This window comes from Neodiprion pinetum, chromosome 5 (assembly GCF_021155775.2).
Source record: "Neodiprion pinetum isolate iyNeoPine1 chromosome 5, iyNeoPine1.2, whole genome shotgun sequence".
NCBI classification, from domain to species: domain Eukaryota; kingdom Metazoa; phylum Arthropoda; class Insecta; order Hymenoptera; family Diprionidae; genus Neodiprion; species Neodiprion pinetum.
The window spans coordinates 29,051,432-29,065,063 of NC_060236.1; the positions used below are offsets into that span (position 1 = coordinate 29,051,432).

The 13,632-nt window shown below is 42.1% G+C and overlaps 1 protein-coding gene across 4 annotated transcripts in view; it reads left to right on the forward strand.

Moving 5' to 3' along the window:
• The window catches only part of LOC124220521 (semaphorin-1A), a 231,184-nt gene that overhangs the window by 124,220 nt on the left and 93,332 nt on the right, over positions 1-13,632 (forward strand). For all 4 annotated transcript variants that reach the window (XM_046629562.2, XM_046629561.2, XM_046629560.2 and 1 more), the window contains one exon: positions 3,492-3,783. In XM_046629562.2, the coding sequence (XP_046485518.1) occupies positions 3,687-3,783 (97 nt within the window). In that variant the 5' untranslated portion in view covers positions 3,492-3,686. The remainder of the gene's footprint in view (positions 1-3,491; positions 3,784-13,632) is intronic.

The following is a 13,632-nucleotide window of genomic DNA, read 5'->3' on the forward strand; positions in this document are numbered from 1 at the left end:
ACGAGGAAATTCAAATTACACGAACAGTTCAAAATCATTCCTCCCACGTATTAATAATGCCATTTCATTTTGTATTGTTTTATTTTTTCTCTCTTGCGTAGCTTATTCCTCCTTAAATATAAGGCATACTTTATTCGGTGGAATTACAGTGCCTCAATTCTCTCAGTGACGTATGTTCGATGGTATTTATTTTGGAAATTCGAAAGATACGAAGGATGAACAGATCACGGATTGACGCGGAAATAAATCAGCTGAAACACCTCGAAGGGTACGAATGTCTGTTCCATTTATTCCAGAGTCTGACTTAGGCCGAGGGTCGATGATCAATGACCGTTGATCACTTCTCGGATGGTTTCTTGTTCGTAAGCAGGATCGTATAGCGATACTCGAAGCAAACTTGTGCGGATTATGGCGAAACGGAAATGGCAACTGGGACGGTGATTACTACACACATTAACTTATTACTAACTGCAGTAGCAGCAGCAGACGGCCGTAAGTCGAAGTTCTGGAACTTGTAAGCGAGTGAGATTTGTTCGGCTGTCAAGCCTCGAGCGATTCCCGACCTTTCCGACGTCCATTTACCCCACGCTTGGTTCACTCCACTTTGGACTCGATGGATTCTCGTTTTCTTTTTTTTTTCTTTTTCCTTATTCTCCTCTGCCAAGAACTGTTTGGAAGGGAGTCGGTAAGTCGGATCACAAATCAAAATCCCGGAAGTCGAGGGACGTGTGTTTCATATTCGCGCTTGATCCCATTTTCGAAGGTGTAAGGATACGCGATACTTTCCTATTTGAAAAGGACCCGACCTCGTTCTACTTACATCATCATTCTTATCAAATGTCCTACGATTAACTTGACTCCATTGATAAATCATTCAACTAATCTTGCACCGTTACAAGTCTCTCTTCGCAGAACTTGATGTACCAATTATGGATAAAAATTTCTCTGGGTTGAATTTAGTACCACATTAGTAACCTTCCCAGGAGAATGTAGTCGGATTCAGATCGTCCCACGTTCATCAACGTTCCGAAACCAATGGACATATCACCGTGCCATGCGGGAATAGTTTTCGGAGTTACGAAGGATTATAGGAGGTGGTGGTTACGGATGGTATGCAGCGATGGTTTAAATACGTACCTATACCCAACTACGGACCGCATTATAGATGGTTTGCAGCTGCGATGACTGAGGTAGAAATCAAAATTGTAGAAAGTTATTTTCGGGAACCGTACCCAACTAATGACACGAATAATATTCCACGTCACACTCTCACCGGGGCCTTAATGGCGACCTTTTCTCCACGTCTACACCGCCATGATGACGTGTACATACCTCCATGTCCATCAACCTGCCTATGACTATCCATCCGCTCGTGAAAGTCACCTTGCAGGCAAATCGCGTGTGCGTTTCACCGATTCTTTCGACTTGACCAACCGAATCTAGTGTTCGATGGTGTAACTTGTGCTCGTAGACGATATTAGCGCGTTCCACGAGCAAAGAATAACAACGAGTGTTTTGAAACTACCCCTCGAAACCGTTGCAGGGATGATGAAGGTCTGTTTTAAAAGTCACTCGCAGCAGTCTCGTGCAATGCTGCTTGGAGCGTATGAGGATCATGCATTGAAACTGACCGACGACCCGAGAGAGGCAAATGCCACGGGCATCTTTAATGATCCTGCACGTTCTCATATAATCGATTGTTATTCCATCGGCAAACGCGCAGTACCAACCCAATGAAATACCTTCAAACGGTCGAACATGTATTCAGTATTCATTGCCGGTTGGGTCGAAACGTGCTCATCGAATTTTTTTAAGACATTTGTGCTTTAGGAGAGAAGAAGAGAGAGAGAGAGAGACCCAACGGTGAGCGTTCCCAGTGCTCGAGAATGGCTGCTGGATCGGTTCTCGGAAATATGGTTGAGGTTATGTGGTGCAAAGAGGGCAACACACCGGGTTGAGATAACATACCTCGATGGGCACGATGATGTTTTTCCTCTCGTTTCGCGGCTTGCTGGTGCTGGATGAAGACAATCGACGTGTTGACTTACCGTTGGGTTGAATCGTCCTCTTCATCCTCCTTCTCTTCGGGCTGTAATATGCTTGGTAAATACCCATCCGGTATTCCGTTTCAGACCACCAGATACACGCTATACGTTTCGGTGGAAACGATGATCCGGAGACGTCGTTGTAGATCAAGCACAAGGAAAACGAGAGGAGACTGCGAGAATGTTCTTAAGGAGGCTTCTCCTTGATCCTTGGAGCGTCAAGCAATGCCTTTGAGCCACCACAAAATCTCTTCTTTATTCATGACGCATTGTAATTTGGGTGAAATAGTAGGTGTATAATGTACCTATATCAGCAGTCTCTCCTCGCTACCTGGCTTTAAAGTATACCTGCTGAATTATACCTATTACTCCTTGATTACCTGGGTGGTTGGATTCACACACTCGTGCCGACATTACTTGGAGCACTTTACTTCTTTCACCACACCGGCGGCTTTGTGCGGACCGAAACTTGAACAGATTAATTGTTTGCCAAAGTGGAGAGGGAAGAAATTTTACGTACAAGGTACACTGTTTTTCAAAAGTTGGAAATGAATGTGACTCCTTGTCCAGATCCTTTCATCAAACTGTTCCAACGGAGAGCAACCCCTTTAACATCTTTCATCGGATCGAGTTCATCTCACTTGACTTTGAATTTGGATCAAGTTGGGGAAAAGGAACTTTTTCATTTTTCCTTTCCTTCTTTCCATCTTTTTTCTGCTTCGTACTCCCAAGTTTCTCGATTCATCACGCGGTTCGCGGTGAAATTGAAATTCTACTCCAGCGTCGCCCTGCACCCATATCAACCGTATATTCACCTGCCCACCTTTCCACCTACTAGTCGCGTGACAAGCTGTTCCAGCGAAAAGCATCGAACGTTTGTATAGCATAGGAGCTGCGAGTAAATAACGTTGTTATATCGACGGTTGCGGTGGTTTACAGACGCGTTGCTGGTTTGCAATGGAAGCAGTGAACAAGCGATAAATAACCCGAGGCAACGCACAGACCTTTCACAGTAAAAGAAAAAAAAAAAAAAAGGATAGCTTGCGCGAAAAGAACAAAAAAATACGTAAACAAAGGCACAAATTTATTGCGAATCGAAACGTCCATAATAATAATCACTGATGAATAGTATTTTCTTGACCACAGAGTGTTGAGTTGAAATGGTAATCTTGGATATGGAGGTCATTAAAGCAGAACAACCGAAAGATTGTTGACGTTTCGGTTGTTCTGTTTTAATCACCTCCATATCCAAGATTACCAGTTCAATAATAATCACTTCCAACAGGCGTCATATCAGATAGGGGGGTATGTTCATCACCAGAACAATCACTAACCATCTTTACGACGAGGAAAAGGCACAATGGGAATTACATGATGTTACACGAGGACACGGAACAGTGTAAATGATGTGCTAATTTTTTTCTCTTCCATATTTTCGTATTCCAGGTAGAGAGGGAGGGAAGGAAGCAGAGAACTACGCCTGCATCAGAGGCTTCCGGTGTACTGCGGAAACGGAAAGGGAATCGAAGAGAAGCCCTATGATGACGCTTTCGGCCATCAACGACAGTTAATCCCGGAGCTCGTCTTCGCCCGCTCGCTTCTTCCAATCCTCCTCTTCTCCATCCTCTCCAACCTTCCAGGATGTACATCTTCGCAGTCTTCTTCATGGCCGTGGCTCTAGTCGCCGTGACATTTGCCTGGCCCCAGGAATCGGTGCCGCGGATCCACATCAAACACCGTAAGTCCATTTCAAAATCATAACCTCAAAATTGGATCGTTTACACGCGTTTCCCATCGATTATCTCAAACACCGATTGACCGATTTTCACAAAATTTCAACAGACGCTTCTGTACTATCTCCGAAGTGACGCATTAGGTGTAATTTGATGTATTTATATACGGAAGTGAGAGAAACTCGCATACGAAAATATCGACGAATTTTACTGTGGTGAAAAATTTCTTTCACCGCATTGCCTGCTCTCTTTTATTCAATTTAAATTCATAACTCTTGCATTTCTCTTCGCGACCTCAGACTTCTCGCTCATAATATAACTTATACCTTATTATATCCCGTTCGTTCGTTCGTTAGTTCGTTCGTTGGCCGCTATTCCTCCGGGATAGGAGGAGGGGGGGTTAATAATGTGCTTTATACATACTCGGCTATTACTATATATCGTTCTATTCACATAACGCCACCAACCCTCGCTTACGTATAGCTCTACTTGCTTGCTGTAGGAAATCGCGAGCTATGCAAGAAATAAACGAGGATCCTAATTATATCCTCTAATCGAACAGGCTACTCTTCGAATTCCTAATTGATCCAATAACTTGCTGACCTTATATACATATATATCATTCTAATCTTTGTTTCTCTCATATTTTCTGTCATTATTGTTATCACTATCGTCGTTAGTACAATCATTCAACGTAATTTAGTTGAATTGTGAAAAAACAAAAAAAAAATATAAAAAGTGTTACATACAACGGAAATGAACTTTTATTTCACATTTTAAAGTTTAAAATTGAGGTAGAAAAAATTACCGTCTAAAATGGAATTTTTTTTTTACCCTCTCGTTCTTTCATAGGTATTCATTCCATATCTGCTATAAAAATTTCAATACCCGCCATGCTGCGTTTGTTATTCCGGGATGTGTGTACATGGTATATACATATAAAATGGTACGGCATAAAAAAAAAAAAAAAAAGACAAGCCTTTTGCTCCAGCTTCTCTCCGGTTGCATAATAATAAAGGTAATATAAATTGCTACCCCCACCTATACGTGCTACGATGCAGGGAGAGGATTACTCGCTCGCACAGGTTTACCTTCGCCGAGGTTCGTTGGTCGGGTAGGTTAGAGAGACGGAATTGAGTGGCGTTATCGTTAAACGCTAACGAAACGCGGTGACGGGATAGAAGGGTGAAACCATTTCCATCCTATATGGTATACAATTTTATATACCTGTATGAAACGAACTATCTGCGATATTCCAAGTGATAAATTTCAAACGCGCCGCGTCGTTAACGAACCCTCGATCACGAATGTGAATTTTTGTTTTTCTTCTTCGTTAAATAAAATAAGAAAAGAACGAAAACGCGACATTTTTCAGTAGACGAAATGTTTTCACGTACCCGCAATACGTGCAGTTTGTCAAATTTTCCAAGTTTCATTTTTAGTTTTGGATTGTAATATAACTGTATACGTATTATAATTTTGAGATAACTTTTCTAATTTCAATCGATGCAACGAAAATTTTATACGATTCTTTTATTTATTTATTTTTCTACTCTGAATCGCTGCCGAAGAAACGAGAGATTTTGCAAAATTAAAATTCCTGAGAATTCGTTCACATGCAACTCAAGTATACGGAAACTAGGAGAAAAAAGAAGAAGCTTGTCATCTCGGGAGTAATTTTATTTTACAATTTCTATGTAATTCCACATTAAAGCACCTTTCTTGTTTCTTTTTTTTTTTTTTTTTTAGCAAAAAATGAATTCAATCAAGTCGAAAATGAATCGAACGACATGATTTTACAGCGTTCGAAATGCTTTGAATAATTGAATTTTCAATAAATTTCGAATAACTTTTGAAAGAGAGTCGAGTCATCAAAAACTTATAAAGAGACTTCTTTCTTTTTCGCAGAGCGTGGAATATCACCACAAAAATATGCATCGGGCATTCATGTAGATTGCCTCGTTAACGAGCTACGAAATTCGTAAAACTATTTTCGCGCGTTAGTCAAATTGGTAAAATGAAAAATAGCGTTCAGTAATCGCTAAACGTAAACGTTAAGGGGTTCAAACTTTCACAGGCGACTTATTTCCTCTTCCCACAACTATTGACCCTGTGACTTTGAAATAAAAGAAAATACATTTATTTTTTTTTCTCTCCATTTTTCAACCGGTCTCTTGTATTATCCCTACCTCTATTACGTTGTAATAGAAACAACGCGCCCCGTGTATGCGGAAGTCGAGGGGCAGCTGAGCTGGGAAATGACTCACTCGCTGCAGACTTTCAACCCTCTTCTTTACCCTGAGGCAGGAAGCGATGAGTCCGCGAAAAGTAGGCGCACGCCCTGAGGTTAGGCCGAATTGCTGACCGATGTGACCCGCCTCTGCCCTCTGGGCTTCTTCGCTCGGAAACCGAACCTCTAAATTGGCCTAACCAATTGCGATGTAATTTCCTTACTCCCTCTCATTGGTCACTTTTCGCTTTACGTGAGATTTTTCGATTTTTGATTTTTTTTTTTTTCTTTTCATACAAGTGTATGATATCTAGATTTGTCATCGAGAAAGAGAGAAAAACAAACAACGACAAATTGGACATTTCTGTGATTTTTGATTCTTTTGCGCGGAATAATACGCGATATGAAAAAAAAAAAAAAAAAAAAAGGTGAGAAGTGAAATGGAAAGGTCCTAAGAATATATATTGCATTGTATGGTACACGGGAATCGTTTACGTTCTATTCGGAGACTTGTACTAATCATCGTATTATATTGTTCATCGTACCGTCCCTTACGGTTTTGAAGTGAAAGAAATCATTCCTGAACAAAGAAATTATATTACAAAAGAGGATGGATACGTACGTATAATAAAGCAAGGAGAAGTGAAATGAAATAAAAAAATTTCACTTCTCAAAGCTTATTGTTGTATTGGCATTGTACGTGTATATATATACCCTCGAGTTAGTTCTCATCTCGCTTTATTTGCCGCGCATATCTTATTATCGTACAGTTTCTATATTTATCCTCATTCATACGCTTTGTTTGCGAGAATTTCCTCCAGCGGTGTGATTACCCCGGAAGAAACGTTGAGACGTACGAAGTTCAACATCGACCTTCGAATTCCGTGTCGGTGATGAAAAATACTTTTTCATTTTTTACAGTTATTATCATTATTAATATTTTTACAACCGTATTTTGGTAGACCTTAAAAGTTTCTTTCCGTTTATAGAAACAGGTTTTTCGTTATCGTAACCGCATACAGTTTAAAACAATGAAATTCTTCGAAAGGAAGCACGAATATTTTTGTTCACCGGAAAAGTATACGAATAATGTAGAGAAGAAATTTTTTTGTCGATGTAACAGAATTTTTATTTGACAGGCGAGGCAATAATGACTGATGAAAAATACATGGTTGAGAAAAAAAAAAGTATCAGGGCTTAATGACAACTCGTTTGGGAGGATTTTATACAGTGGGAAATGAAATTTAATAGAGGAAAAGAGTTTTGCTGAAAATTGCGTATGTATGCATATAATACGTATACCTATGTACGCATATGGACATTAATTCAGAGGCGGCTAGTTTTTGTTTTTTTTTTTTTGTTTTTTTTTTCGGCCGAGTCGATTACGTTGGTAACACAGGTTCAGACCGTAACTGCAGGCTGAATCTGCGTTACCAACACAATCGACGAGAATGAAGTTAGTAAAGTTGTCGTAATGAAGTATTGGGAGAAGAATACGAATTTTTTTTTTCAAATTTACAATAATTTTGAAGGAATACTAAGTTTTCTAAATACGATTGTGTTTTGTTTTATCACTACTGGATTTCGAACAATTCCAAAATGGCGATATCACAGTTTTTGGTCAGTATGAATCTTTACGATAACGTAACTAACTTTCAATATGATTGTAATCGACTCGGCCGAAAAAATTAACCATCTCTGAATTAATCTCCTCATGTGTAACCACCTCTACATCGATCTTGCCTCTCAATTATACAGCACATAAGTACATATTGGGCAGCACCAGCGGCTATATTCTCAAATAATTTGATTTTTCCTCCCCCTCATTTTCCATAAATACTCGTTCTTTCTGTTCTTTACTTGCGAAACTCGGCACGCACCCGTCGATCCGATTACTTGATATGTTACATGTACGCAAGTAAAAAAATGCAAAATCCTTGAATGGTAAAAGAACATGTTCCAAATCATGGTAAATTTATCAAAAAGATTGAAAACAACCAATTGAGATCTAACCCGAGGAATTATCGATACGTTGATAAAGATTAGCGCGAGGGAGGGAGAATTACTGGCCGGAAATACGTCGAAGCCTTGTATACGTGTAGAGAAAAGTGTATGCGCAGGATTCTTGGAGAAGGTTTCGACCCTTGAACTATCACAGATACTCGATGCTGCTGCTTCTGCCGTCCGAGTTGACTTACATCCTTGCCTATCCGAACCTGCAACGGTTGGTTTAACGGATGATTCATCCGGCTAATAAGCGGACAATCTACCGCAAATCTTCGTCACGCAGTTGGGTCATAACAGAGGAGAGAACAGCTCAGTCAGAACTCGCATATCGATCTCAGGCATGACTTTATGTCGAGCCTCGTCGTGACCGGGAAGTCGTGACTCCGCGAGACTGACTACTGACTCGTGACTAATTTTCATTACGTGGCACCGTGGTTCGGAGTATTTCAACCCTCCCCCGCCCCTCACTTATCGTGTATTCATAATTTACGCCAACCCCCTGGTAATGTAGGTGGTCGGTATGGTTCCGTTTCAACCGTGCATGAATTGCGATTAGAATGATTATAAGAACGACGACGACGATGAAGGAGTATAACGTCGTGTGATGCGAGATGTGTAGGTACTCGAGAGCAAGCCTGCAATTAGCGAAGAGATGAAAACGCTCTTGTCACCATTTTATTCATACCGGTGGTACGGTTTGTCCTCTACATAAATTCCCGCCCGAATTAAGAGGAGAGACGAGACAAGAATAGAAGAGGAAGTTGGAGGTAGAGATAGTGGAGTTGGAATCACCGCGTTCCTTTGCTGGGTAGTTACATAAACCTTCCTGCTCAAGTAGGGAACACCTTAGCGCTCTCGCTCTCTCCCCTTTTTGTTATCGCGATCGGTATACACGTCGCTGATGCAGCCCTCGCACTGTATGTGAACCGAGGTGTAGCTGGTCGTCTTCCCAAGGGACTTTATGACTAAGGACGTCTCCGTCGCCTGCACGGTCATCTATGTTGGGTATACATGATTTTAGACACGAGATAATATACCAGTCTCTGCTGTCTGCCCCTGGGCGTGTTGGTAGTTGATTTGAAACGGCAAAAGTAGGTCGTCGTGTTGTTAGACAACCAAACTAGACCTCAACCTTTTTTAATAACGTGTACGGCAATCGAGAGCTTCATCTTCTTGGTCTTCTTCACTTACTCATAAAACGTCCGTGTCAAATATACACTAACACTGCTGACCAAGTGTCTCTGTTTATCCTGGAAATGAGATTCGCATAGACGAAAATACGATCATCGTCAAACGAGGTCTAGACCATTCGTGGAAACGTTGAATTGTTCAAGGATGGAGCCATTCCGGATGCTCATTGTCTTGGATAGTCTGGAATTACAGGAATGTCGTTTCTGGACGGTACATATAACCATTCGTCACGAGTGTCTCTAATTTCTAATGGTATGGTTCGAGTTCCTGCAATTGATGATCAGGTCTGAAGTTATGCGCTGACCAGAAAGACACCGGCTGCCCTAATATTTGGACCAAGATGCATTACCGCGGGCTTAACCATCGGGTAATCCACTTGACCGTAACCCGTGTAATTTCAACTACACACACGTACACCTATATGTAAGCTCGACTGGCTTGCAGAGTGAATAAGTGTCGTAATTATTATTACTATACCGGAGTTAGAATTTGTGATGTTCTGCTTATCCTTCCGCGGGATGGAGAACGGCGAGTGACGTTCTCGCGTCGTCAGACGTGTGTGTGTGTGTGTGTGCATGCGTGTAATGACGGTCTCGACGCCACTCCAGAAGCACACACTCCATACCACGCATGGCTAACGAATTCCACCTGCACGAGTTATGCGGTACACTGGGGGACCAGCTCGGCGAGATATTCGCGACAAGCTGAGGACAGCTGACTGATGTCCTGGTATGTGACATCCTTCCTACTACAAACACGTGTCGTCAGTCCAGCCCCACCGCAATTCGGGTTGCATGACGCCTCAGGCGGGAGCAACGTTTCGTTGTTCTTCTCGTTGCCCTTTTTTACTTTTCATTTCATTTTCATTCGCAACCTAATGACAGCTCCGACCTCTTGGCTCACTCGTGTTAACGATTGAAAAAAAGTTGACGGAGATCATTTATACTTGGAATACATCAATTACAGTGACGTACGGAGATGAGAAGATCACTTAGCGTGTCGCAATGACTCACCGAACTGCGTCGGTGAAAAATCAATACCGCATAAAATTGATCCCGCAATTGGCACAAGTCATATTCAAACATCATGCTTGCGCAAATGACGTGTGTGACAGAATTCCTTTGCGAATTAGCACGTCATTCGGTACGTGCAACGGGTAATACTCTGTGCTTTGTTGTAAATGGCGGTCAACGTTCACGAACGTAATACAAATTGCGGCCTGATTAGATTTCGACGTCTGGTCAAGACCAGTAATTCTTGCACGATTGACCTAAACTCACTATTCGTTACGCATTCGGTATGATCTAAGCGTCTTTGCAGTTATGACTTAAGTCACGCTGTGGATTAGATTATTGAACATTGGAATTAAGCGAACCTGCAGAAATCATTTATCGATCTATCGCTAGATCCGTGTGACACATCGCCTCACGGTCATGAGTCAGAGTCAATTCTGAAGTTAGTAACAGCGAATTCCGTATTAACGATAGTAATTGCCGCTCCATTACATTCTTTCCATTCGCGAGCCGCTGAGCAGAACTCGAGGAATTATTTGATCGATAGCACGCTGAATGGTGGAGGACAAATTATCGTTCGCCTCCTACGTCTGGTGTCCTTTTTGCTGGCTTTGTGACACCACATTCTCCACGGTCACATATCTGCGAGTCTCTGGCACAAAGCTCAAGCATCGTACGTCGACGGACCTCCTGGTATTCTCTTCATTGGGTGCTGGTGGCATCTCTCAGGAATTGCGTGACGCTGGTAGTGGGAGAATGTCGAGCGCAAGAATTCGTGGTTTCATACGGCGTTAACGCAACGCCTGCCAGCAAGCAACGCTCAGGTCGTAGGTCAGAATTGCTTTTGTAAAGGCGGTCGGTCAGTCCGGTGGGTCCGTATTCATCGACCGCAGTTTCACGACTAGGTTCTTATTGAGGCCGTCTCTACAGTACCACAAAGAGAGACGGAGGTGTATAGAAAGAGAGAGAATTTCAGATTAGATTAGGTTAGATTAGATTAGATTAGATTAGATTAGATTAGATCAGAGATCGAGTTGGATTGGATCCGACCCGATATTCCGGGAATTGATTCCTCACTGCGCAGATAGTAAATCGATGATAATTTCAATCCATGCGTATTGTACACATGACATAAGTTGAAAAATTCTTTGCTTCCAGCACCGCAGTCCGGAAGAATAATAATAGGATATAACGCATTGCAAACACCTGAAGATAAGCAAGATACGCGATTGCGATAAGAGAGAGATATCCGAAGGTCGAGAAACGTGAGGCATCTGTGTCGTCACTGAATCGTCTATGCCAGACATCGCAGAGTATGCGATATAAAAGACGGCGACCAAACGTAGCCTTTGCCCTGCTGGTTGTTGTGAATTCGTTGAAAAGAAAGTTTAGAAGAAATTCTTCTATACTAGAAATTTGAGGTTCCTATGATAATCGGATGGCGGACGCACTGTGTCGTCTAATCATGTTAGTGCCGTAGTTACCAGACGCCACCGACAGATGGCGCGTGGTTCGTTGAAAACCGGAATCGTTCCTGGATCGAAAGAAGCCGTAGATTTGACGTTTTTGCTCGTGCGATGTTGAGCCATTTTTATTTATTTATTTTTTTTTTGCCACGCTCATCGTGCGTCTGCCGGAAGAGTACAGAGCAATTGTAATTTTTTATAGAAAAAGCTAGAACCGAATCAGCGTCTAAAATTCGTGTTTATCTGACGAATATACGGGTGCAGTGCCACCGACTTGTGGCTGCTGGAGGAGTTAAAAATATACCGCTGTAAGCGCAATTGATCCTAATTGAGACTATTCTCGTATAATTTAATATTCACCCCTCTCACTCGCACTCATTTGTCGCGCACAGACTACTGCAGCGCTTAGCCTGCATGCCGACGAAATTAGCAACGAGTTGAAATAAATGTCCCGACATCCACCGCACACGCTTCACATAAATAGAGTATTATGCCCCCTCTGACAATGAGTGCACGTATCCTCTTTTCTACGGTCAGGGGTTGGCAACTTCTCCCATTCTCAACTTGTTACCTGGGTAAAGTCAAGGAGCACCAAACGCACAAGTTGCCAACCCCTGATTCTACAGCCACAAGTTACACGTCATTCGTCATACGTCACGAGATGTTAGACTTATCGTGGTACAGGTCAAAACGAATTTTGCATCTAATGTCGTCTAATTCTTACGGCGACAATTTCTCACGTGCTGGGCGCAGGTATTTTACAGTCGTAATGTACAACGTCCATCACTATTTCACTCGTAGTCATCAGTCACACTCTCGGTGCAATCATCTGCCTACCTACCTACTCACCTTATATCTAACGTTATTTCACTCAATTTCAACCAATTTCGCGATGATGTAAGTGTAATTGGAACGTGCGAGCGCGTCTACGCGCCGCCATGTTGGTAGGGTCGTTAATTTGAATTATTTTTAAACTTTTGTCAAGAGATTTCTGCTTGTAATGTTGAATTGAAAGTTGATTTTTTTCTTTCTTACTCTGGATGTATAAAATTTATCGCGGTTCACCCGTGATGATGGATGTAAAAAGAATGGAGGGTGAGAAAAATTGGTGCAATTTACGTAATTTCAAATGCGATGCATTTTATTTCTTCATTACAGGTAGTGTTCTGCGTCGGCGAAGCGCGCTGCGCAATTTACTCATTAGATTCTATTGTGGTCGTCCCGTAGGATGGTAGACGTAGGTATATCGCAGTGTCTACCTACTGCTGCTGCGGACACGTAATACATATTTGCAGTCCCGAATACATAAACGGCAATGCGTCAGCGTTAAATTTGTGGTTAGCAATTCAATTTTCCACACCACCACGGGGATTTTCGATATTTCAACCGTCCACTCGTTAATACGTTCATCGATTCGTTACCCAATTTTCACATTGCCTGTAAATAGCTAACGCTGCTGCGTAACGGGCAAATTCAATACTCGATCTTGAATCAATCTGACATGAATTTTCTCATGTCGGGTTCTAAAGATCGAATCATCGAACACTAGCTCGGAAGCTATGCACGGACGAAATCATCTTCTTTTACAGTCTATGTTTTATCCGACGATAGGACGAATCCAACGAGCCCTCGTGGATGAATTTCGGACAATCCAACCTTGAGATATCGAACTTTGAAGTGCGGAACTCGCGCGAATCGCGGCTAGTTTGACAGCGCGATTCGCGTCGCTCGCGCTACTCGTTACTTTCAAACTACGATATCTCGCTAACGCCCTGACCGATTTTAGACTGCGAAGACTTGTTTAATTCACCGCGACGTAAGCTACGATGCGAACAACAAGACGTCTGTGTCACGTGGTATGAAAAAAAAAACACAACAACGAACAAAAATCGCACGTGCGATGAAAAACCACGTTGCGTTGAGAACATCTGTGTATCCCTTCGGAGA